This window comes from Mobula birostris, chromosome 1, assembly GCF_030028105.1.
Source record: "Mobula birostris isolate sMobBir1 chromosome 1, sMobBir1.hap1, whole genome shotgun sequence".
NCBI lineage: Eukaryota > Metazoa > Chordata > Chondrichthyes > Myliobatiformes > Myliobatidae > Mobula > Mobula birostris.
The window spans coordinates 133,385,036-133,411,933 of record NC_092370.1 but is presented as its reverse complement, the minus strand read 5'-3'; the positions used below and the strand labels follow the sequence as shown (position 1 = coordinate 133,411,933).

General features: G+C 39.9%; 1 protein-coding gene across 5 annotated transcripts in view; it reads left to right on the top strand.

The window, feature by feature from the left end:
- rttn (rotatin) overlaps positions 1-26,898 on the top strand; it is a 255,727-nt gene that overhangs the window by 71,711 nt on the left and 157,118 nt on the right. For all 5 annotated transcript variants that reach the window (XM_072262511.1, XM_072262520.1, XM_072262502.1 and 2 more), the window contains 7 exons: positions 857-983; positions 2,650-2,775; positions 5,831-5,947; positions 15,081-15,220; positions 16,951-17,122; positions 24,127-24,226; positions 25,958-26,046. In XM_072262511.1, coding sequence (XP_072118612.1) covers positions 857-983; positions 2,650-2,775; positions 5,831-5,947; positions 15,081-15,220; positions 16,951-17,122; positions 24,127-24,226; positions 25,958-26,046 — 871 coding nt within the window. The remainder of the gene's footprint in view (positions 1-856; positions 984-2,649; positions 2,776-5,830; positions 5,948-15,080; positions 15,221-16,950; positions 17,123-24,126; positions 24,227-25,957; positions 26,047-26,898) is intronic.

Below are 26,898 nucleotides of genomic sequence, written 5' to 3'. Positions count from 1 at the left end.
GTGCAATTTTTATAAATGAAACTGTTTTCCTGATCTAGTTAAGTAGGCACTTAAAGGTACAGGGTTGTAACTTGCTGTCAAAATAACTGAAGTCGATTTGCAAATAGTTTAGCAGCTTCGCATCAGGAAGAGATTGTGGATAAGCTACATTCAGCATTTGCTGTTTAACATTTTCTGCTTTCATGTCACCTTCACAAAAGTCAAACCTTGTTGTAGGCATCAGCATTGAAATGCCCTGAATAGATTGAAGTTGAAGTACTTTAATGGTAAATACATACTGTACTAAACTCACAAGAGGGTGATCTGTTCAAGATTTTCTTTTAGTGATATATGTTGTTAAGTTCCAGTGCCAACTGTTAAATCTGTCTTAAAAAAAAAATGAGATTCCTTTTGTGATTTTAATCTCACAATTCAATCTTTTGGTCCCTTTTCCTGTTCTCTATCTAATTTGTATCTGATTTAGCCACTCACTTTATGCTTTCTTCTTGTCACTTGAGCTGTTCATTTCAATTTGGTTGTCTCAGATGATACATGGTGTATTTCTAATGTGCTTGGGCAGTAAACATCTAATCTTCCTCACTACAGTAGGATAACCTTGCACTTTCAGCAAAGTTAAAACTTATAAGAAAAAAATCCCGTGGCTAATATCATTAGATTTCTTGCATGACTGTTTATTTTCTCTTGTGGGTTCTGAAAAATATTTAGTCATAGTTTGAAAATATTTTCAAATACTAGATATTTTTTGGCGTGAAAACTCAACTTTAAATAATAGAGGTTTTCGGGTTTTATTCTGTTTAGAGCTGACTTATGCTGCTAAAAAATCTGAATGATGTTATAGCTGTTCGTTTTTTTGCAGTTCTAAATCTGCACAGACCAGCCCAATACTTGAAGGAGAAAGTAAGAAAGTGTTCCTAAAACTGTTGTCTCATCCTTTGCCAGTTATTAAAACTAAGACCTATCATTACTCCTTAGCTGTTGTCAAGGTAAGCTAAGAACATTGTTGATCTCTTGTTAATGGGCTATAGATTTTACATTGATTTGTTGTGTGTGTTCCACTGTAGATTTCTCTTCACTTGGTCATCTTCATCTTAAAATATTTTCTTTTACTTCTCCAACATAAGCCATAGAAACGGATTTAGTTCATTCAGCCCATTGAGTCTGATCTGCCATTCAATCATGGCTGATTTATTTTCCCTCAACCCAATTCTCCTGCCTTCTCCCTGTAACCTTTGAAGTCCTTACTAATCAACCTATGCTTTAAATATACCCAATGACTTGGTGTCCACAGCCGTCTGTGGCAATGATTATTGTGTTCCAAGTACGTGCAACTCTTAGATTCCCTTAGGTGTACAAGATGATAACAGGCATAGATTAAGTGGAGAGCCAGAGACTTTTTACCAGGGCAGAAATGGCTAATACAAGGGGGTATAATTTAAAGGTGATTGGAGGAAAGTATAGGGAGGTGTCAGGTAGGCTTTTACACAGAGAATGGTGAGTACATGGAATGGCCTACCAGGGATGGTGATAGAGGCAGATACATTAATGGAATTTAAGAAAATCTTAGGCATGTGTATGATAGGAAATTGGAGTGCTATATAGGGGGCTAAGGGTTATATTTATCTTACAGTAGGATAAAAGGTCGGCACAACATTGTGGGCCAAAGGGCCTGTAGAGTACTGGTAATGCTTTATGTTCTATTGACTGCATCTACATTCCAACATTTTAAAATGGAACTATTGGGCTGAATGTTTTGTTTTAGGATTCAAACTTTCTGTGGTATTCAATGGTGTACAATGTTGTCAAAAATGAGGGCAGGTAAATAGTAATAGAGATAGGGCAGGAGAATGGAAGAGAGTGAGAATAGGCAGACTGCATAATGTTGGAAATGAGTCAGCAGTAGCCAGAGCTAACTGAGGATTGGAAAGGCTTCTGGTGAGAGGTACCATCACTGAAGCTCAGAATGCTGTGTTATGGAGATATCTTTATGACTTGGCATTCATATCAAATGGTTGTAACGGATGAAGCATGGATCGTGGTCCTTTTGTAAAGTCAGTGAAGACTAAACCAACAAGAGATCCGGGCCATGTGTTTAGATGGGAACAGTCAAAGTTGAGACAAAATAACTTGTATTTATGTGATATTTAGCATATCACAATAACTTTACAACTGATATGCTAGCTTTTAAAGAGTAGTCATTATTGTCATGTAGCTGATCTATACATGGTATATCCTGCAAAGTGTGCTGAGATAAATGAACAAAAACTGTTTCAATTGGTGTTGGTTGAGGAATAAATCAAGGTTCGCAAACTGTATAAAATCCTCTATTAATCCTCATACTGCAAACCAGCTTGTGTCGCGTTCTTAACAGTCATTCAAAAATTAGTACTTCAACAGCAGAATATTCCTCAAAGCTGCATGAAATGTCAACTGAGTGAAGTCCCATTGTGGAGCATAAATCTGAAGCCTATTTTGGCAAGAACCAGACTGAAACAAGATGAACTTGTAATTCCAATATTCGTAATTGATGTTTTGGCAGAAGGAGCTCTGAAGAATATTGTTTTAATTCCATGGTTAACATATGTTAACATACATAAAACTAATCCTGTATTCGATGCACTAATGGATTTATTTTTACATTTTCTTGCTAAGAATTGCTTAGGAATCCACAATGTTACCAAACCAGCATCATCAGCATCTCATGGCATTCACTTCCTCCTCCATCCTCGTGTTCTGTATGAAATATGCACTTTTGGTTTACAAGACTCTGCTGTGAAGGTACTTAGAATTCTAAATGTTTATTTAACAGGCAATGGTATACTCTTTATGAATTTAAGGTGTTGGAAGGAGATGGACTAGATGTGATCCGGAAATCTTTGAAAAGTAGACTACAAAAGATCATTCAGTCTATTGTCACCATTCTGGGTCTCTGTTGCAACTCATTAATTAGCTCATGGCCCACAATAATGAAAGTGCTTATCCTTGAAGTATGTACTCAGTTTACCTTTTGGCAGGTAAAATGTTATCCAGGATGCCTGGGAAATAAAAACTGAAATATTACTGTAGGACACTATTACTTGATAGATATATCTTGAGTACCATGTATTTGAGTATTGCTCACCATATTAGATGGAAATTGTAGTTACTCAGATTTGAGTACAGAGATAATTTTCCAGCACTAAAATATTGTAATTGTGTGGAAAGGTGGAAGGCTTGGCTGTCTTTTTGGAGAACACAAGCCATCAACTTGTGAGGGGGCCAAGTTGAAATAAATAGAAAGTACCTATTTCTATCGAACATCAACATAAAATAATTGGTAGAAAGATCAAACATTATTTTTCCACTTTTAGGTTAAGAAGGGTCTGGAACTCTGCTAAAAGACTGGTAGAGGCAGAAACCCTCAAGTAAAACGAGAATTTTATTTTGGAATTGCAGGTAAAGAGTTGTGTTCTGCAGAGCTCCAAACCTGGTGTTGGAAAGTATGATTAGGTTGGGTAGCTCTTTTATTTCCATTTGGTAGTGACATAATTGGCCTAATCTTCTGTATCATAACTAATACAGTTCTCTACTTGATATCTGACTCTATGCCTTTTTTAAATTGCCTTCAATCTATGATTATTGATTCTTTTGCCAGTGTGAACAATTTTTCCTTATCTCAGATTCCCTTGTCTTTCCCCATATTAGTCCAAAGTAAATCTATTCTATAAATTCATCAGTTTTTAAAAAAAAATATTATTTTACTTTGTATGTTTATAGAGGCTAACACTCTCATTTTCTTTTTTTTTAGTACACCTCCATACTTTCAGTATTCTGTTTGGTTCTGAATTCTGATAATTATTTGCTTCTCCTGACCATTCATTATAATTTCTGTCTGAGTCTTTGACATCAGGGCAGTATATAATCCAGTGCAACATTAAGGAGTCCTATTCAAAGAGAAGTCAATTGGCATTAAAAGGAAATGTACCACAAGAATTATGCCTCTCATAAAGGAAGATGGAGCAGCTTCAATCCATCTGCCGCAACAGATGGGAATTCCTGGTGGCCGCCCATGTTAATTCTACTTCCCATTCCCATTCTACTGCCATGGTGAGGTCACTATCAGGTTGAAGCAGCAACACCCCATGTTCCATCTGGGTAGCCTCCAATCTGACAGCATGAATATTGATTTCTCAAACTTCTGATAGTTTCTCCTCATACCCCCTTCTCTGTTTTTTCAGTCTCCATTCTGGCTTTCCTGTTCTCTTCTCCTCACCTACCTATTACCTCCTTCAGGTGCACCTTCCTCCTTTCCTTCCTCTCTTGGTCCTTTCTCTCCAACTAGATTCATTCTTCAACCCTTTACCCTTTCTACCTATCCACCTCCCAACTTCATTCTTCATTCCTCCCTTCCCCCTCACCTGGCTTGATCAGTATGTTTCTTGAGGAAAATACTCTTGCTGAATCTGATACTGGAAAATAAAGAAGGTCAAATGATAGTTCATTCATTACAAGAACATTCGGAGAACAGTAATCACAAATGAGATTTAGATTAGTAATGGAAAATGGAATTATTAGGCAAGGCAGGTTAATGTTCCATTTACAGTGCCTGCAATAACCAATCAGTTTGGTTTCCACCATCGCCTGAAAGCTGTATTTTCTCCCTGTAACATTGTGGGTTTCCTCTGGACATTCCAGTTTCCACCCACATTCCAAAGATGTGTGGTTAGGGTTAGCAAGATGTGGGCATGTTATGTTGGTGCCAAAAGAGTAGCGACACTTGCGGCCTGCCACCGGCAAAATCCGTGCTGATTTGATGTAAACAATCCATTTCACTGTATGTTTCAATGTACATGTGACAAATAAAGCTAATCTTTATCTTTAACTGCAACTCTTGATCGTTAATTTCAAAACTTGAAACTCCTTCAGCAATCTATTTATTTATTTATTTATTGAGGTACTGTGTGGAATAGTTCTGTCCAGCCCTTCGAGCCACACTGCACAGCAATCTGCGATTTAATCCGCATCATGGGACAATTAACAATGACCAATTAACCTACCTGTGCGCCTTTGGACTGTGAGAGGAAAGCGAAGCAGCCAAAGGAAACTCACGCTGTCACGAGGAGAACATACAAGTTCCTTACAGGCAGTGACGGGAATTGAACCTGGGTCACCTATACTGTAAAGCGTTGTATTAACCACTACACTACCATGCCACCCCAAGTCAAAGCTGTATACTGTTCCACATAAAAGGTCATCTTTTCCTATTTTCCATGATTCTTTGCAACTTTGACGACCCTGTCCTGAATCAAATTGCTAATCCAAAAACCTGATTTCAATCTGTTTCATTTATCCGTGGGTTGGCCTTTAGCTTTACTTGTCCATACTAATGTTCTGACTCCTGTTCTCCCAGCAGGTGACCCCTATATTTTTTACATCTATTATAACCTACCCACTTTCTATTCACTCTTTATACAGTACCATTTAACAGTCATAACTAAAATTGCTTTAAAAAAGGACACATTAAAATCGGCTACCTTGTTACTGAAATACATTAAAACCTATTTTTGGTCTTGCTGTATTAACACCCACAAAATGCTAGAGGAACTCAGCAGGTCAGGCAACATCTATGGAAAGGAATAAATGGTTAACTTTTCAGGCTGAGACCCTTTCCATAGATGCTGTCTGACCTGCTGAGTTCCGCAAACATCTTACATACAGTATGTTGCTCTAGATTTCCAGCATCTGCAGAGTCTCTTGTGTCTTTGATCTTGCTATATCTTGTTTAATTGATTTGCTGAGGATATGTGAATGAATTTCTTACTAGTTATCAAAATACTTCTCTGTCATCACACAGGTGAACACTGCTGCGAAGGACATTCTCCTTTACTTAATGCAAGGATACCTAGTTATGAGTGCTTTAAGCTGGAACAAGTTACTAGAAGCTTTATATCCTGTTATTCCTGTCCTGCAGGTAATTTTAACTTCATATTTCTGAAATTTATCTTGTTCTTAATTTTTTATGCAGCAGATACATCACTGGGTTCAACTATACCTGTCTTTATTACCAATATGCCAGAATAATCAGGAAGTTGTAATGAAACTGAAGGATTGAAGGGAGGCTTTGTATTCTGCTTTACCTCGACATCATATTAATATTAACCTGCACACCATTAAAGGGCAGAATTAAATATTCATTCTTCATAGACTTTGGCTGTAGAATAATTTTGCACTTGACTGCCCCATTCTGTAATGCAAGATGGCCAGGACCTGATTGACAAGGCCTTGTGTGATTTGCAGGTGAGCAAAAAGTAGCCTCACTTGTAAAATGCTGAGTAAACCTTCGTTAGATTAAAAACATCTTTGTCATCTGTCATTGCTATCAAGCAGTATAAAGATAAACTAAAAATTTTATCTTAAATAAGACATAGTATAGTACAGGCACTTTGACCCATGATGTTGTGCCGACCTTTTAACCTACTCGAAGATCAGTCTAACCCTTCCCTCCCACATAGCCCTCTTATTTTTCTTCCATCTAAGAGTTCTTTAAATGTCCAAATGTCCCTAATATATCTGCCGCTATCATCACCCCCGGCAGAGCATTCCGTGCACTTGCGACTTGTGATGTTGAAAAAAAATACCTCTGCTATCCCACCCTTTGATATCCAATTACCTTCAAATTATGCCTTCTTGTATTAGCTTTGCTGCTCTGGGGAGAAGATGCTGACTGTCTACTCTATCAACTTATCAACTTCTGTACCTCTATCAAGTCACCTCTCATACTTTGCTCCAAAGAGAAAAGCCCTTGATCACTTAGCCTGTCCTCATGAGACATGCTTTCTAATCCATGCAGTATCCTGGTAATCTCTACACTTTCTCTAAAGTTTCCACACCATCCTTGCTGCAATGAAGTGACCAGAATTCAACGCAGTACTCCAATTGTGGTCTAACCAGAGTATTGTAGAGCTTAAATACTTAATTTAAATACTTAAGATACTTAAATATAAATGCTTAATTTAAATAAAACATTATTGCATATACAAATTGTTTAAAATATGATATCCTAACCTTGCCTGTCTTTCTCACAGCTGTAAACTTTCCATTGAAACAAATAAGCATGCAGCTTTATGGATTAGGTATTACCTGTTGTAGAGTCTGAATGCAGATTCTCTAGCATACAGTCTGGGAAACTTCAAGCAAGTCTTTGCTACTGCACTCTTTCCTGTTAGGCACACTGACAGATTTGCCATTTCTGGGCTTCTGTGTTCATAAATATGCTTGTATTTTACCAGCAAGATCGAATACAATACCTAAAATTTGTCATAGAGCCAGGATATTCTGTAAGTTGTGAAAACATTTGCATGAACAGGGAAGTTCCAAGCCCTCACATTTTATTCGTTTAGAGATAAGGTAATGGGTCCTTCCAGCTGAATGACCCTGTACCACCCAGTTGCACTCTTGTGACCAATTAGCCTAATAACCCATCTTTGAAATGTGGGAGGGAACGGGAGCACTCGGGAAACCCTCGCGGTCATGGGGAGAACGTGCAAACTCCTTACAGACATTGGCAGGGATTGAACCCACGTCACTGGTGCTGTAATAGCATTAGACTAACTGCTGCACTACCATATTTTATTGCAACTTATTTGTGAACGTGATGCAAATCCACTATTTGCTGTGAGAAGCAGGAGTTACATAGAGCTTTTTACTTAGTAAATGCTGCTCCTGCAGCCATGATGAAGCAAATATTCAGTGGAAAATTGGAAAGCATCTTGCACTTGGTGTAGTTTCATCTTTAATATGCTGCCTTAGAATTTATTAGTGTTAAAACTCTCTAGCATTTTTCCCTTCGTGCTTTCTTTAAAAGCTGCCTAAGTATTATGAGTTAGCGCTCACAGTCTAACTGCAACTGTGCACTTGTGATTCTTTTAAACTTTCTCAATTGGAAGATGATCTTTTTTAAAGCACTCCCGTGGAATCTTGCGCAGTTGCCAGCAGAACTTGGGCTTCATCGCTGTTGGAAGTAAATGTCTTTCCTGTTTTAGAGAGTGTTTGATGTTTTAGAAGTGATCCATGCATCGTGAGAGGCTGTTTGTGTTGCGATGCCAGGTTACCATCTAGGGCAATGGTCAGATTAGCTTGGTAGGAACTGATTTCCAGGAGTGAGGCGACCTCTAACATGAATCAGTGCAGGAGAAGGAATCCTGAGCTTACTAGATTTAGGAAGGTTACAGCTCTACAATTTGTGCATAATGTTTACATACAAAGTGAAAGTAAATTTATTATCAAGGCACGTGTATGTCATGTGTTGATCCGTGGCCAAGTGGTTAAGACGTCGGTCTAGTGATCTGAAGGTCGCTAGTTCGAGCCTCAGCTGAGGCAGCGTGTTGTGTCCTTGAGCAAGGCACTTAACCACACATTGCTCTGCGATTCTGCGATGACACTGGTGCCAAGCTGTATCGGCCCTAGTGCCCTTCCCTTGGACAACATTGGTGGCATGGAGAGAGGAGACTTGCAACATGGGCAGCTGCTGGTGTTTCATACAACCTTGCCCAGGCCTGCGCCCTGGAAGCCTTCCAAGGTGCAAATCCATGGTCTCACGAGACTAACGGATGCTTATTACATGTATGTCACAATATATTACTGTAAAATTAATTTTCTTGCAGGCATTTGCAGGAAGATAAAGAAGTACAATGGAATTAATAAAACCTATTCATTAACAAAGGCTGACAAACAACCAATGTGCAAAGGAAGACACATCGCACAAATAATTAAATAATATTGTGAATATGAGTTGCAGAATCCTTGAAAGTGAGCCTATAGGTTGTGGATTCAGTTCAGAGTTGAAGTGAGTGAAGTTATCCATGCTAGTTCTGGAGCTTTGTATTCCATTTGGGAGGAACAATACCTTATATTCTTACCTTATTTCTTTCTTGCATGGCCTTCTGTCTCTTTCACCAATCAACTTCCTAGCTCTTTCTTTGATGGTTGTGGAGTGATAACTAGGCAGCATGATAGCGTAGTGCTTAGTGTAATGTTATCGCAGTGCCAGCAACCTGGGTTGGATTCCCACTGCTATCCATAAAAAGTTCATACACTTTCCCTGTGGCCGTGTGGGTTTCCTCCAGCATTCCATTGGTGTACGGGTTAATAGGTTAGCTGGTTACGTGGGTGTAATCGAGCGGCACAGGCTGATTGGGCCATATGGGCCAAGTACCATGCTGTATCTCAAAATAAATAACTAAGTCACTGTTCCTGTGATTGGTGGTGCCAGGAACAGAAAAGACCACAGAAAGTGGTGCACACAGCCACGTCAAGCGACACAGTCTTTGTCGTAGCATTTTAACCGTTCAGGTACCAGGTTAGTTTTCACATACACACTAGGCAGACAGAAACTTCCTACACTTGCTTGCAACCAGAGAGAGAAATCTTTCTTACCTCCTCTTATTAGCGGTCACCCACAGCTACTCACATGCTAATGGAGTAAGTTGGCCACATTGCAGATTTGCATCTCCATTTTGCTTGGCATTCTTGAGCTCAGTGACTGACCAGTCCACAGGTGTGCCCTCTTCCTTACACAGCTTGGTGTAACTAATGTACACATTCTGCAATTGCTGGAAATCTTGAGCAACACACACAAAATATTAGAGGAACTCTGCAGGTCAGCCAGCATCTATAGAGGGGAACAAACAATCGTCGTTTTGGGCCAAGACCCTTTTGTCAGGACCGGAAAGGAAGGAAGAAGATAGAAAGAGAAGGTGGGCGAGCGAAAACAGATCAGAACTGGTATTTTTTCACCATGCTTCAGCATGACATTAACTTTGACAGACAAAAGAGCGTTAAGCTGTCATGCAGTTTATTAGTCGTTGTCGTCGTGGCTATCCCTTGAGGTCAAGGGTGATGGTCTTCGTTCTGAAGAAGTGGCCCACAGAGCAAGGACGCCTGTGTGTGTGTGTATTTGTTTAATATGTACTTCACAAATCAACCAACTGATTCCAATAGCATGGAAACCACGACGACTGGAGCTGATGGATTTGTTGCAGCCTTCATCCGCCTTCACAGCCGTTGAGTTCGAAGTAACTTCATCTGCCTGTTCCACCGTTGAGGTCTTGGTTGGATTGTTCTTTGTCAGGGACCTCACCCTTGACCTTACCGCCATGGGTGACCCTACCAGGAGCATAGCTCTAGACGGCATCGCTTTTGGGATCACAGAACCACACAAGCCTCTCCACCACGACAAGGTGACAATCCACGGAGATGAGTTTATCAGTTACTCCTTATGAAACTGATGACAGCCATACAAAAATTTAAGATTGGTTCCTAGTCTCCAAGTTGATAGATGCATGCTAAGGTGCTGAATGGAAAAAGATGACTTCCATGAAATATGCTGTAAGTACTATTCACAGTGGCCCTGCACCCCTCTTTCTTGTTTTTTCTTGCTCCAATTCCACCTTACCTCACCTATTTCTCCTTCTTGCTCTCATCCTCATTTCCATTGTCCATCCTTCTCCTCTCTCTTATTTCTTATCTTTGCCCTTTTGCTGGAGGATCTCGGACAGGGCTCTGTTTGCCTATACAACCATCTTAGCCGCAGAATCATGGATGAGTATTGGGGGTGCATTGTTTGCTGCAGGTAGGTAGATTGAGTTTGAGGAGTCCTTTAATAGGTCTCATATGCCAGAGTGATTGTCATTATTTTAGAACTCTCTCTGGTGGTTGTGAACAAACAGGAATGCAAAGCGAGTAGAGACTATAGCTCTCAAACTTTAAAATACCAAGCTGAATCTTCAGAGAAGTGATCCAGAGCCACAAGTAACCATATTTGTCATTATTACTTGCATATCACTGGAATGTTCTCTGTGATCAAGTTTCTCCATATTTTGGACAAAACAAAATGATTTTTTTTTGTAATTTATTTTTTATTGAAGTTCATCATCAAACAAACATTTTAATGCCCCAAATTTTAAAAATCTAGATCTAGAGTTCAAGTGGCCGTACATATCCAAGAACACACAATCCTGTTAATTGAGGATGGGAACAAATGCTGGAAATATAAAACCCAAATAGAAATGAAGTCCTTTATTTGGCGATGCTGTTTGACTTGCTGAATATTTCTCATTTTCTTTTGTTACCTTACATTCTCTGTTTGCATAGAGAAATCATGTGATTCCAAAGAATTAACAAATGCTATACCCTTTACATTTAAGCTGTAGTCTTGTAATTTAGCCTTACACTTTTGGCTCTTGTATGTTGATTCTCAATGATATCAAGATTTGAAAGTTGCTTTGTAGCTAACATCCCTCTTGTGTACCAGTGGCATTAATAACTAAAATGAGAGGAAAATATAGGCTGATTATGCAACTTCAATCCATGTGAGAGACATCAGCATCAACATATTTTTTAACTTGAAGCAATCATCAGAATGTTACAGTATTTCTAATTTTATGTTTTCATTAGCTTTTATGTTTTCATGTCTGATGGTATTATTGAGCTTTCCCATTATTTGCACATCTTCTTGATTGATTTAACTTAACCACCACGTCATGTCTTAAAGTAGATTTAGGAGTCAGCTGATCAGACTCTCTGTCTACATTGCACCGTTCAGTTTGACCATGATTCATTTTCACCTCAGTTCTAATTATATAGTTTTCCCATGCTTCCCATGTTATCTTCCTCTGACAGAAGCCTAATCAATATCTGCTCTGGAAATTTCAATTGAATCGATCTCTACAATCTGTTGGAAGAAGTGTGTGTTCTGATTTCCATCATGTTCATGAGGTAAAGGCACCTCTAAATTGCATAGTTCCAATTTTAATCTTGATTTAAAGTTCAATGTAAATTTATTATCGAAGTACATATATGTCACCATATAGTACTAAATTAAGGTTCACTTTCTTGCGGGCATTCACAGTAATTACAAAGAAACACAGGAGAACCGATGGGGGGAAAAGAATCTGAATTCCCTCAAAAGATAAATGTGTTCTTGGCATTTATTAAATCTCTGGGACAGCTGGTAGCACAGTGGCATCAGCGCCGGACTTCGGAGCGAAGGCTCCTGAGACCCCCCCCCCCCCCCGGGCACACTTTCTATCCGTGCCGGGTTGAGCATCGAGCTAGCCACTCGGCCTTGTAAAAAACAAAAAAAAACAAGGGTCGAGTCAAGAACATTCATACCGTGACCCGATTAATCCGAAAGGAGACCAATCTTGACATTACACGCCAGGCACGAATGTATGAATGAATTAAATCTCTTAATCATTTTATATATTTCAACTGTTCCACCGATGGCAAGTACAAATCAAGCTGTCCGCAAACTTTTCTGGTGAGTTTGAGCTGCACCCTCTGCAAGACTACCATAATGAAGAACATCAATGGCAAAATGTTTTTTTTTGTTTCTTCATTGTTCAGTTGCAAATTGGTTTGTGCATTTTCTGTCTGGTGTGAAATGTGATGATGTCCATTTCAAGGTTGTTTCATGCACCTTCAGAAATTTGATTAGGGGCTTCATAACATGTCACCTTTGAGACACTGACATGATTTCTATATCACAATTGTATAAGACTATTGAATATTGAAAGACCAGATAGAGTGGACATGGAGAAGATTTTTCCTATAGTGGGGGAGTCTTGGACCTGAGGACACAACCTCAGAATAGAAGGACTTCCCTTTAGAACAGAGATGAAGAGGAATTTCTTCAGCCAGAGGGTGGTGAATCTGTGGAATTCATTGCCACAGACAGCTGTGGAGGCCAAGACTTTGGGTATATTTAAAGCAGAGATTGATAGGTTCTTGATTAGTAGGGGTGTCAAACGTTATGTGGGAAAAGGCAGAAGAATGAGGTTGAGATGGGTAATAAATCAGCCATGATAGAATGGTGGAGCTGAATTCTGCTCCTACGTCTGATGATCTAAAGATTGCTGATCTTCAAGCAATGCTTTTTTGAGCACTGCAGAAGTTTGACCTAGCTGTCTCAGGCACACTTCTTGTTAGGCAAGATTGATGTGCAAAATGGACCTTCATTTTTGATTTGCGTCTTCCCTGACTTAATGTTTAAAAAGCTTGTCCTCTATTTTTATTCTCCCCATCTATCACAGCTGAACTGCTAATTCTTGATTTTTTCTGCCATTCCTCATCAATAAAATAAAGAAAATCAAGATCTTTACACTGCCTCAACTTTTTTTGACATGCTAAGCTCATTAGTTCCTTGCTCTCTGTCCGTCCGAGGTACCCTTTATCATTAGAATGTTGGTACAAACCTTTTTAGTGCTTCAGGTAGTGTTTGACTAAGGCGATGTACAAATGAAGCTTGGCATTCTTTGGTAATAAAAACATATTGGGCACATGGTCGTGTTTTGCTAATTTGTTTAAGTCCCCTAATATCTTTTGTTCTCCATCATGAATAATTCTCTCCATGAGAAAATATTTTGATTTATACTTTCAGATAACTTCAATCACCACAAAACTGAACTGATCACTGAACACAACCAACAGAGTCACTTTCAAGGACTCTGCAACTCCTGTTCTCAGTTGCTGTATGTCTGTCTATCTGCACAGTTTGTCTTTTGCACATTGGTTGTATGTCAGTTTGTGTGTAGTTTTTCATTGATTCTATTGTATTTTTTTCTACTGTGAATACCTGTAAGAAAATGAATCTCAGGGTAGTATATGATGGCATATACAGTAGGTGCTTTGATAATAAAACCAGAGTGGTGACCCCATATTCATTTCAGATTGCCATAGGAATGACTGCACTTTGTGTTCATTTGTCACTCTCTCCATCCATTTACATAAATACTTTCCCTCAACTTTCTATCATCCTCAAGTTTGAATATATCATTTTTTCATGTGTGATTAATATTTATGGTGAAAGGCTGAGTTCTGAAATCTGATTCCTAAGCATAATCAAAATCAGCTCTTCACCCTCAATCTCTATTTTCAGTCTGTTTCCTCTCTACAAGCAGGCATCTGTTGTAAGATTAGGTCGAATTTCATGATTTTATTTTTGCTTTTAGTCTTGTGCAGCAACTAATCAATGTTGTCTGGTAGACCGTATAACTAATATCCGTGAATGTTTGCATCAATCTAGCAAACTAAAAATAGTCAATAAAATTAAGTAATAATGACCTGTCCTTCTTCAGTCGATTCACACCTGTCCAAGTGCCCAGTCGGATAACTTACCACAATTCACATTAAACAAAACATTTCTTTTTTTTTCTCCCATTCTTTTAAAATTATGGAATGGCATATCATTTACTAGTTTTATTTGAAAATGCAAGTTTTGCAGATGAAGAGTTTCAGGACTTAATGATGTGCTGTTTTCTCAGCTATCTTTTTTCATATCCTGAAGTATAAACCTTAGGACCCTTGAGATCTGTGTTGCCTTAAACCTTTTACTTTCTGCAGTAGCATTTTGTTATCTGCTGTATGTTCAGTCTCTAATTTCAAGATTCAAGATTGCTTATTGTCATCAGTATCAAAGTGTAAAAGGAAAATAAAATAATTGTTACACCGAATCTGATGCAGCATGAACAAACAGCTAATACGCTTAACAAAACACAATAAAAGCAATCTTATAAGACAGAATGTACAGTAACTGAGTGTGGCTCTACATACATAAGATTAGTTTATATACAAACGTTTGTACATAAACTGTACATATAGTGATCTTTTAAAGAAACGCAGTAGGGCAGTGACTGTCACTGTAGGTATGAGGTACTGGCTCATCCTTCATTGCGATATGAATGGAGTTGAATAGAGTTTATAAAAACAGTCACCTTTAACATGGCATTTACATAGGTTTAATCCCTACCTAGATAATGAATTTTCTCAGAATCCTTGGCTACTTCAATTACGTTCAGGGGATGTTTAGTAGGTTACTCCCTGAGTGATATCATAATAAGTCTCCATATGTGGTTTGATTTTTCTCTTGTGTTCTTTCAGGAAAAAATATTCAATTTTATCTCCTCAAGATGAGGCACATCACAAAAAAAATACAAATTGAATATTGGAATTAAACTGAGTTTGAGCGCCAGTCCTTCTGTCAATGAAAGTGACCATTATTGTTTTGAAGCATCATCATTGATCATTGTGTTCATTGAATTTTATAGGGGTTTGCAACTGTCGAAGAGTCACTAGGTCGCTGTATTCTTGCATTGAGTGAGCCATGCAGTGAATCTGTACCTGGAGTTTTATCAAAGACAGCAAGGATCCGTGCCTCTCTACGACTCTTTATGAGTAAACAGCATCCGTAAGCAGAATAATTTATTTTAAAGTAACCCACTCTTTGATATTGGACTGAAATCCAACTATGTAAAGAAATCAAACGGTAGCGGAATCAAATTGTGTTTATGCACTCAGTGGCCACTTTATTAGGTACAGGAATGGAACCAAGTATGGCATTCAGTTGCTGTAGACCTATCCACTTCAATGCTCGACGTGTCATGCATTCAGAGGTGCTCTTCTGCAAACTATTGTTGTAAAGCGTGGTTATTTGAATTAATGTTGGCTTCCTGGCAGTTGAGCCAATCCGGCCATTTTCCTCTGACCTCTCACTAACAAGGCATTTTCATATACTGAACTGCCAATCACATGTATTTTTTTCGTACCATTCGCTGTAATCTCTAGAGACTTGTGCATGAAAATCCCAGGAGATCAGCAATTTTGTGAGATAGCTCAGAACCAGCAATCATTCCACAGTCAAAGTCACTTGGATCGTATTTCTACCCCATTCTGAAGTTTGATCTGAGCAACAACTGAACCTTGACCATGTCTGCATGCTGTTTATGCATTGAGTTACTTCCACATGTTTGACTGGATTTTTGCATTAACTAGCAGGTGTACTTAATAAAGTAGACATTGAGTGTATATGAAGAGAACTGTGAATGTTTATCCTGCCACTATATGGATTAATATGGTCTACATTCATTCAGTTTTCCTGTATTGTCCTCTGATTCCTTGACTGAAGTTGCTTTAAAATATATATATCACTTTTGCTCTCTATATTCAGTTTATCTTGAAACAGTGTTGTTTTGTTTAGATTTCTCCAAACAAAGAAAGCCATCTCAGTACCTACCCTTTCAAACCCTTTAAGTTTTATATTTGTTCATTTTCTAAAGAAAATATGATGCTTATAAGCCGGGATGACATGATAAAAGTGACCAGAAGACTCCTACTTCTCAGATGACTGGACAATAAATTGGATGGTAATCTCTGGCATGTCAATGCAAACATTAATGTGCAAATTGAGTTTAAGATGCTTTGTTCCTTTGGAGATTTCTCTGTTAGCAGGAAGATAAGAAAGGCTTGAAGTCTAGGTACTCAGCTGTAAGTAACTCAATGCAATTACTAGATTTTGCTTTGAAATTTTTTTAATTGATTACTTAAATGTGATTTGAGTGGCGATAAGTTAAATTCAACAGTTACTTTTTGTTTTTTGCTATACCTTCAGAACTTCTAATCAGATCATTATCAGAATGATAGTTTTTGAATTAAATTAGTACAGCTTTAGTTCCGTAAATTTGTAACATACTTATCTACCTCATTTATAACTGGTCTACTTTGTTATCCATAATCAAATTTATTTTCCCTGAATGTAATAGTTTTTAATTTCAACGAATATGTAGCGGTTAGTGTAAGGCTTTACAGCACCAGGGACCAGGGTTCAATTCTCAACGCTGTCTGTAAGGAGATGTAGTTCTCCCAGAGGCTGCGTGGGTTTCCTCCAGATGCTTCGGTTTCTTTACGCATTACAAAGATGTACAGTTAGGATTAATAAGTTGTGGGCATGCTGTGTTGGTGCTGGAAGCATGGCAACACTTATGGGTTTCCCCCAGTAAATCCTTGGATTGTGTTGGTCTTTGACGAAGAACAAATTATTTCCATAAGCTATAAGACATTGGAGCAGAATGTATGTTTCGTGTACCTGTGACAAATAAAGCTAATATGTATTTATTTAATTTTTTTTTCTGTTTGATCAAGAGTGCGGTCCGTGGCTATTACACACTTAATGCCACACCTGCTAAATGAAGACAGGGTAGCTGATAAACTGCCTGCATTACAAGGAAGTATATTCAACAATGTGTCTGATCTGTATATATTGGATAAGCCTATTGACTTACAGTTGGAAGACATTGGCAAAACATTTTTAAAGGTAAGAATCCTTTTTTTTCTTTTGTCCATATACAGTAGGTCATGCCTCGTTGCACCATAAAGTTCGTCTTTCCAGACATATAATTCCTAAAAATGTGATAACAGGATGCTCAAGGTAAAAGCTAAGCGACAAATATTATGAATCAAGTGAAACCCCGGTTTTCTCGAGTTTCTCTGGAAACGACTTGTTATCCCTTGCTACCTGCCTTCCGACTTTTCGCCAACAGACTCACAGTTCTTTGCCGCGTAAGTCTAGGAAATACACGCTCCGGTCCTGCCAAATCTGCGAGATTGGGAAGTCTCTCCCACTCAAACCCCGGTTTGTGTGAATGCCGTGTAATTTGCTACCCTGTTACAACTTGTTGCCAGTACAGCACACTCCATATGATTAAAGGAATTATATTTATCAATATTAACTAAAGGGTGAGTAAAGCAAAAGTGGCCCATTATAAATTAAACAGTCAAATGTGCTCAGGTTGGAACTCAACTCGAATAAAAGTCATATTCACTGATTCTCAGTAGACTTCTGCACCTTGCTCCATTGGATCACGGTCTCCACCGGGTCAAGTCCTACAATCGGTTCTCTCCAGGGTCTTCTCTCCTCATCTCCTGCCAAACAAAGACCCCAGTTCACACCGGTGTCAGGCACACCAAAACAAAACCGTTCTTCTGATTGGGTGGCTCGCATTGCAAAGCACACATTATCCCTAACCATAACGGAAACACTGCATCTACTGAAAGACCATTACGTTAGCAGTGAAACCTTTACCAGGGCGTTACACTCTTTCCCCCCACCAAAAATAGTCACCTTTTCATGACTGAGATAACTTATCAGCCCTTCATGAGTAACACGAATTCTCACAGAAATTTCGTGACATCAGGACCTCCAGTCCAGATGTAAATGGCAGTGATGTATCTCACCAAGGGGATAGGCACCACACTCTGTTCCCTCGGTGCGACATAGGCCACTCTATCTGGGGGTTTTCCTGACTCTTTGAGACCTTCTTACCCCATCAGACTTCTTCAGTTTCAGACACTCCCTGGGCTCTTTCCTGTCTACGTCGGGAGGTCCATTACCTGTCCATTACTCGTGCCTTTCAACAACTCGGGTCCCCTTGTCACTTGACTGAGCTCAGCTTCCTGCCCAGTTACTGTAGAGTCAAGAGTTCTGTCATTGTTTAACCGCAGACTTGCCTGCCCACTGCCAGTTCCTCCCATTCCACCTGCCTCAGCCTGAGGAGGATTGGGGATCTCTTTGTCAATTTTTGGGGAGTTTGCAAAGGGCAGCATATACCACACCCCCATTTCCTCATCCTCTGAGTCCGTATTGCATTCAGTGGTTAGGTTCAGTCTAGCCCTTTCTGCTGCTTGTCCGTTGGTTCTTCCATGTCGCCGAGGAGTCCTCTTACTAGGTGTAGGGTCCAGGTCAGGCTCTGGGTCAACACATATCTTTTGCCTTAGAGGTAGAAGGTGGTTCCGATGGAGAATACTGGCAGGTTCATTCCCATCCTCGCTTTTCACCCGGAAAACTGGTACGTTAGTAGGGAAGTGGTGTTAGGTAAATTGAAGGGATTAAAGGCAGATAAATCCCCAGGGCCAGATGGTCTGCATCCCAGAGTGCTTAAGGAAGTAGCCCAAGAAATAGTGGATTCATTGGTGATAATTTTTCAAAACTCTTTAGATTCTGGACTAGTTTCTGAGGATTGGAGGGTGGCTAATGTAACCCCACTTTTTAAAAAAAGGGAGGGAGAGAGAAACCGGGGAATTATAGACCGGTTAGCCTAACATCGGTGGTGGGGAAACTGCTAGAGTCAGTTATCAAAGATGTGATAACAGCATATTTAGAAAGCGGTGAAATCATCGGACAAAGTCAGCATGGATTTGTGAAAGGAAAATCATGTCTGACGAATCTCATAGAATTTTTTGAGGATGTAACTAGTAGAGTGGATTGGGGAGAACCAGTGGATGTGGTATATTTGGGTTTTCAAAAGACTTTTGACAAGGTCCCACGCAGGAGATTAATGTGCAAACTTAAAGCACAGGGTATTGGGGGTAAGGTATTGATGTGGGTAGAGAATTGGTTGGCACACAGGAAGCAAAGAATGGGAATAAACGGGACCTTTTGAGAATGGCAGGCAGTGACTAGTGGGGTACCGCAAGGCTCAGTGCTGGGACCCCAGTTGTTCACAATATATATTAATGACTTGGATGAGGGAATTAAATGCAGCATCTCCAAGTTTGCGGATGACACGAAGCTGAGCGGCAGTGTTAGCTGTGAGGAGGATGCTAAGAGGATGCAGGGTGACTTGGATAGGTTAGGTGAGTGGGCAAATTCATGGCAGATGCAATGTAATGTGGATAAATGTGAGGTTATCCACTTTGGTGGCAAAAATAGGAAAACAGATTATTATCTGAATGGTGGCCGATTAGGAAAAGGGGAGGTGCAACGAGACCTGGGTGTCATTATACGCCAGTCATTGAAAGTGGGCATGCAGGTACAGCAGGCGGTGAAAAAGGCGAATGGTATGCTGGCATTTATAGCGAGAGGATTCGAGTACAGGAGCAGGGAGGTAGTACTGCAGTTGTACAAGGCCTTGGTGAGACCACACCTGGAATATTGTGTGCAGTTTTGGTCCCCTAATCTGAGGAAAGACATCCTTGCCATAGAGGGAGTACAAAGAAGGTTCACCAGGTTGATTCCTGGGATGGCAGGACTTTCATATGAAGAAAGACTGGATGAACTAGGCTTGTACTCGTTGGAATTTAGAAGATTGAGGGGGGATCTGATTGAAACGTATAAAATCCTAAAGGGATTGGACAGGCTAGATGCAGGAAGATTGTTCCCGATGTTGGGGAAGTCCAGAACGAGGGGTCACAGTTTGAGGATAAAGGGGAAGCCTTTTAGGACCGAGATTAGGAAAAACTTCTTCATACAGAGAGTGGTGAATTTGTGGAATTCTCTGCCACAGGAAACAGTTGAGGCCAGTTCATTGGCTATATTTAAGAGGGAGTTAGAAATGGCCCTTGTGGCTAAAGCAATCAGAGGGTATGGAGGGAAGGCTGGTACAGGGTTCTGAGTTGGATGATCAGCCATGATCATACTGAATGGCGGTGCAGGCTCGAAGGGCCGAATGGCCTACTCCTGCACCTATTTTCTATGTTTCTATGTTTGACATATGACTGTCCACTACCTAGGACATAGCCGCCCAGCTGTCAGCCAACTTATGCTTCCCAGGTAGCCCCAAATTCTTTATGAGGACTCTGACTCCAGGCATCAGTTGGGAGAACCTAACCTTTTGATCATACCTCTTCTTATTTCCTTGATTTTGTTTGGTATCCGAGACCTTGGCTAGTTCATAAGCCCTTTGCAGTTCCCCCCTTATGTTGGACACATACTTCAGGTTCATCTTCTGTTGTAGATCTTCCCCACCAATCCCAAAACAGAGGTCAACGGGCAACCTGGGTTCGTGCCCAAACATCCGGTAATATGGTTAGTACCCCGTAGCTTCATTCTGTGTACAGGTGTAACAGTGGACCAGATGTCCAATATGTTGACTCCACTTGTTCTATTTATTGATCTCCAAGATTGTGAACATGCCTCTCGAGCTGGCGATCACACCGAAGGTAATAAGGCATGTCTGTCTGTCTAGGTACCATATCTGATGTGGACTTCTGTGACCATGGTTTTCCATATAGATCTATCCTTTGCTAGTAAGGCATAGTCCTCGATTTCTCGACTCCAAGCATGCTCAGTAACTTATGTACGAGTCTACTCTCGAAATCTTGTCACTGATTGCTATGTGTCTACCTGGAGAGGCCATAATGAACGAAATACTTTTCCCATAACGCTTTGGCCAAGGTGGACGCTCTCTGATCCTTTGTAAGGAAGGCTTGCACATATCTGGTACAGTGATCGGTAATAACTCCGTGTTGCTGACATCAGGCTCTATTGATAGAAAATCCATACATACCCAATCAAGTGGCTCTGCACTCTGCAAATGAGATAATGGAGTGACCCTTGTAGGCAGCTTCTTCCTCCGTATACATAGTATGCACGACTTGCAGTACTCTTCGACCTCCGGTTTCATTTCAGGCCAGTAGAACAGATCTCTGGCCAATCCATTTGTCTTGCCAACCCCCCAAATGACCTGAATCATCATGAAAGATCCTCTCCTTTTGTCTTCCTTCCTTTCTACCCCAAGGGAGGGTAACCACACAGAAGCTGATTCAAAGAGTGACTCACTTTAGAGTAGTCCTTCATGAACCTCCAATAGTACCCACCGAGTCCAAGGAATGAGTGTAGGGAACTCACAGTATGGGGCCTTGGCCATGTGGTCACTCCCTCAATCTTTGACTGATCAGTAGCTACTCCATTTCATGAGACTATGTGCCCAACCTAGTTGACAGAAGTCTGGCACTTGTCCAGTGAAAGTTTTAATCCTTCAGCTTTCAAGCGGTCTAACACCTTCCGTAGCCTTGCTTCATATTCCTCCAAGATGGACCCAAACACTGTGAGATCATCCAGGTACACCAATACCACAAGCAAATTCATATCCCCCACGGTTTTCTCATGACATGCTGGAAAGTAGCCAGGGCTCCTGATATATCCTGGGGTATCGTTTCAAACTGGAAGAATCCAAGTGGATATATGAATGCCACCTTCTCTTTGTCAGTCTTACTCATGAAGATCTAATAATACCCACTCCTCAAGTCCAGCACACTGAACCACTTTGCACCATTCAGACAGACCAACGTGTCCTCAAATTTCAGGACCATATACTGGTTGGGGACGGTACACCTGTTCAGAGCCTGATCGTCCACACACATACGTACCTTCCCATTCTTCCTGGCCACTACTACTGGGGATGCATAGTGACTCCTGTTCTCAGTGATGATCCCAGCTTCTTTCAGCTTCTGCAGATGCTGTCAAGCGCCTTCCACCTCTGCAGGTACCAGTCGCTGTGACCTTTCTCTGCACGGGCTGTCCTCTGTCACCCGGATAATGTGGCAAGTGCTCTTGGAACAACCACATCAAACTCGTCGGTAGAAAAGACATCTTCCAGCTTCACTCCTGCCACTTATACTTGCAGACAGATCAAGTACTACACCTGCCCCTACACCTCCTCCCTCACTACCATTCAGGACCTCAAACAGTCCTTCTAGGTGAGGTGACACTTCACCTGTGAGTCTGTTGAAGTTATCTACTGTATCTGCTGCTCCCAGTGTGGACTCCTGTATATTGGTGAGAGGCAACGTAGATTGGGAGACTGCTTCACTGAGCACCTACGCTTCATCCACCGGAAAAACAGGTATCTCCCAGTGGCCACCCATTTCAATTCCATTTCCCATTCCTATTCTGTCATGTCACTCCTGTACTGTTGCGATGAGGCCACACTCAGGCTGGAGGAGCAACACCTTATATTCTGTCTGGGTAGCCTTCAATGTGATCTCATGAACACTGATTTCTCTATCTTCCAGTAATGCCCCCCACCCCTCCCCCTTCACCATTCACCATTCCCATTTCCCCCTTTCACCTTATCTCCTTTCCTGCCCATCACCTCCCTCTGGTGCTCCTCCCACTTTTCTTTCTTCTATGGCCTTCTGGCCTCTGCTATCAGATTCCCCTTTTTTTCAGCCCTGTATCTCTTTCACCAATCAACTTGTCAGCTCTTTGCTTTATCTCTCCACCACCCCTCCCCCCTCCAGTTTCACCTGTCACCTTGTTTTCCTTCATTCCTTCCCCCATCTTCTTACTCTGACTCCTCATCATTTTTTCTCCAGGCCTGATAAAGGGTCTTGGCCCAGAATGTTGACAGTACTAGTTTCCATAGATGCTGTCTGGCCTGCTGAGTTCCTCCAGCATTTTGTGCGTGTTGCTTGGATTCCCAGCAACTGCAGATATTCTCTTTGTGATTGGAATACTGTATATTTCCTTTTTCTTCTTGACTAAATTCACCACCTTTCTCGCCAGACTTGGGCGGATATATACCTGCCCTTTCAGTAGTCCCACAATATTGCTTTAGTTACAGTATTTGAAGCCAATTTTTAATATTATAATTAGTGTGTAAGCTATCATAACCAAATTTCTGTATCATTTAACATTGTTTTGGGAATTTGACCAGGTACTTCCAGAATGATGTATTCATGTGATCTGTATGAAATTTCTACACAAAAAATGACTTGTTTACATATAATAGTCTTTTTGAAGTATTTTGGGGCAAAATTGACCATCTTTTGAGACAATTGTGAATTTTTACAATTGTAAGTCGTATCCCACACTTCTAATGTTTTGAAAACTCTCTAGAATATGAATCAAAAGGTACATTCTTACTCCTGATCAACACCTCCTGGGTCCTGCCACCCTTCAATCCTCTGACCACAATATTCTATCACACTCCCTCTGACCCCGATTACTTTTCCTCGGTCACCATCACTACTTCATCATTTCCTGTCAGTCACCTTATGTACAGATACTCCTGTAACTATCGTCACTTTATGTACAATACAGACAATGCTAATCTTATGTACTTACATTTATTGTGTTCTTTATACTTACTGTGTTTTTTATATGCTGCTTTGGATCCGGAGGAACAATCCTTTTGTTCAACTTTACGCTTAACCACCTTGGATCATGAATCTTGAATCTCCCTACACTTACAACTCCGATTCTGATTATGGCAGTACATTCCTCTCCTCCCAACACTACCACCAAATCCAGTCCCAGACCAGAGTAATGCATTTCCTATGCTAACTGGTCCACAGCTGAAGCATTCATCAATTTGTCACTGAAAAACCAAATGACTGTATAGATTTGGTTTTGGTAAAATTTCTAGAATAACCTATGGCAAATTATACTCTTGGGTTGTGAAGCTAGATCATACTGTCCAAGCAAGATTAATGTACTCCTTTTTAACACACAGCTTTGTAGCTTGTTGCAATGACACACTTCAACAGAGACTTCAGTGAATTGCTTCAGCAATATCATGCTCTTGTCTTGTGTTCTAGGATGATAGTATTTATAAAGTATATGAAATCTTGATCTCGGAGACTGTTGACCTGATTCTACGGAAATCTGCAGCAGAACAGCTGGCAATTATGGCACAAGGTAAACACTTCACAGTCTGTGCAGTGATTTTGTATTATTTTTCAAATGGTAGAGTTTTTACTTGTCTGTTGCATGAAGCTGTCCTTTTTCTTCCCTGTTTTAGATACATTATTTAAATATATTGTACTGTAAAGTGAATCTTGACCATAAAAGATTGTATTAATTTAGTGCATCTCTTATATTAAGGACCTGTTCAGAACAAATTCATATTTTAAATGAGATTAGCTTTAGTTGTCACACGTCCATCAAAACATACAGTGAAATGCATTGTTTTCATCAATTCAAATCAGCAAGGATTGTGCTGGGCAGCCTGCAAGTGTCGCTGTGTTTCTGGCATCAACACAGCATGCCCAATACCGTCTAATCCTAACTGTATATCTTTGGAATGTGGGAGGAAACTGGAGCACGTAGTCACAGGGAGAACATACAAATTTCCTTACAGGCAGAGGCATGATTTGAACCCTGATCGGTGAAAGTTGGCACTGTAAAGTGATGTGTTAACCACTGTGCTACCATACCACCCAATATACAAAAGCAATAGCAAATGCTCTTTCCTCCAATAAGTAGATTAATTATTTCATTTCTGCTCTGACTGTGCAAAGCAAGCTCATCCAGACTGTCAGGGAGGTGTGGATCTGAAGGCATCTCAGGAAGTTTCCTTCCTTTTTGGGTACCTGGTAACTAAAAACTTATAATCTGTGCAAATATATAGTCATGAGCATGAAAGAACACAGTAAGGGAATATACAGCAAGAAAAATATACGCATTCCACATAGTCTTGAAATCACATTTTTTGCCACGCTATTTGTTCCAATGTGGTCTCTATTGCTCTCTTCTGTTGGGTGCCTGGCTTCCATATGTTCTGCAGAGCTCAGTGCAGCTCAAGGTCTGTCTCAGCACAGACAGCTAGCTGCACTGTGAGAATGGATATCACAGCCAGTGAGACCAGTTTCCAGGCTCACTGGCTGTGAATAATGCCAGTAATATTCTTCCACATTGGTGCCCTCATTGCACTAAGTTGTGCAGACCAAGTTGATTTGTGCCCAGCACCAGACCAGAAGATCTATTCTGAATTATGTAATATTATTCCTCTATTGCTTGTTAAGTTAAGAATTTACCAGCCAATGGAGAAAAAGATGGAAGAGGCTATTTGGGGAAAAAATACACTGATTCCTGGGAATCTAGGGCCTGTTACCACTCAAAGTGTTGAAGGAGTATTTGGATGGTACTGAAAATCTCATTGGGTATCATTGTTAATCAATGGTAGGAGCAGTCCACCTTATGAGCCCAGTCACCTTGTCAGTAGTGACCGGCCCCTTCAGTGGAAGAGCCTGTGATTCCTATATCAGCCTCATTCAGGACTCACAAAACCAGAGTGGAAGCAAGCCATCCTCAATCCCGAGGGAAGGAGACACATGAATATTCTCATGGGGGGTGAGAGATGGATAATTATTCTTTTCAAATTGCCATGTTCAAAGGATGTTCATGCAGTATATGGAAGCAATATTAAAAATCTAGAATTCATTTAGTCTAGAAATTAAATGGCATGGATGTGGGCTTTAGATCTGTCATGCCCGTACCAGGACTTTGGCAGATCTTTTCAATTACAGTCATTTCCATGCTCATTTCCAGAACTGTTTTGTATGTTAATATTGAACCCGTTTTCACTCAGTGCTTTCCAAATTGCAACCTGCTACATTAGAATAAATCATGTTTGTTATTTACTTGCAGATGCTAAAATCCATGAAGGATTAAAAAACCTTGGAATAGTAGAAAAGATAGTTTCACTGATATATGAAAGTGTACACAAAAATGGAAAGGTATTGCAATATGCTTTTTCTTCGGTCTGTGCTCATTGACACAAATTTTAAGTTGATTTGTGAAGGTTCATTTAATAACATTTTTCAAGTCCCTTTGACTGTATGCATTCTGACCATTTTTAGTTTTTGTGACATCTGAAGAACTTAGTGTTACTTACTTAAAATTTAGGACTTCAATTATCGATTGGTAGGGTGAGCCAGATATATTTTTCAGACACAAACTCCACTATAATTTTTACTGATACCAGCTTTATTATTCTAAATTTATTTGAAATATGTGGTAGTATGTGAATTTTACCTTGCATTTATTGAATTATCAATACAAAATTCTTGATCTTTAATTCATTAACTTAACTATGTTACTATTGTATCCTGTGAAAGGGCAAGAAAAGATGCAATATAAATTATCAGTAACTTTACAAAGGTAAAATATTGGAGTCAGTTTTCTGTGTTTGAAAGTTTATCAGTTTATTTGGTTTTATTCTCAAGACTTCAGTCGATGATTTGAAAAATTGAGTAGTCATGATTATTTCACTTACTTTTCTCTTTGTCTCCTTCCTGCATCTTTAAAGTGTGTGGTGTATTCACAGATTGTTATCTGATCATTTGACATCCTCAACTGCATTTCCCACTATCTTTGACATTGTATTAATGTAAATATTCCAGTGATGGGCTTACTCCTATAATCTGTTTCACTTGTCAGTTGTACAAAAATTCATCTTGGCAACTATTGAATATTTTTAGTTTTTAAAAGAAAAACTCTAGATTTTTTTCCTACTTAGATGGCAAAAAGGTGTGTATCTTTTCAAGTGGAGTGAATATAAAGCTATGTTGTATTTGCTAAAGCAAGCA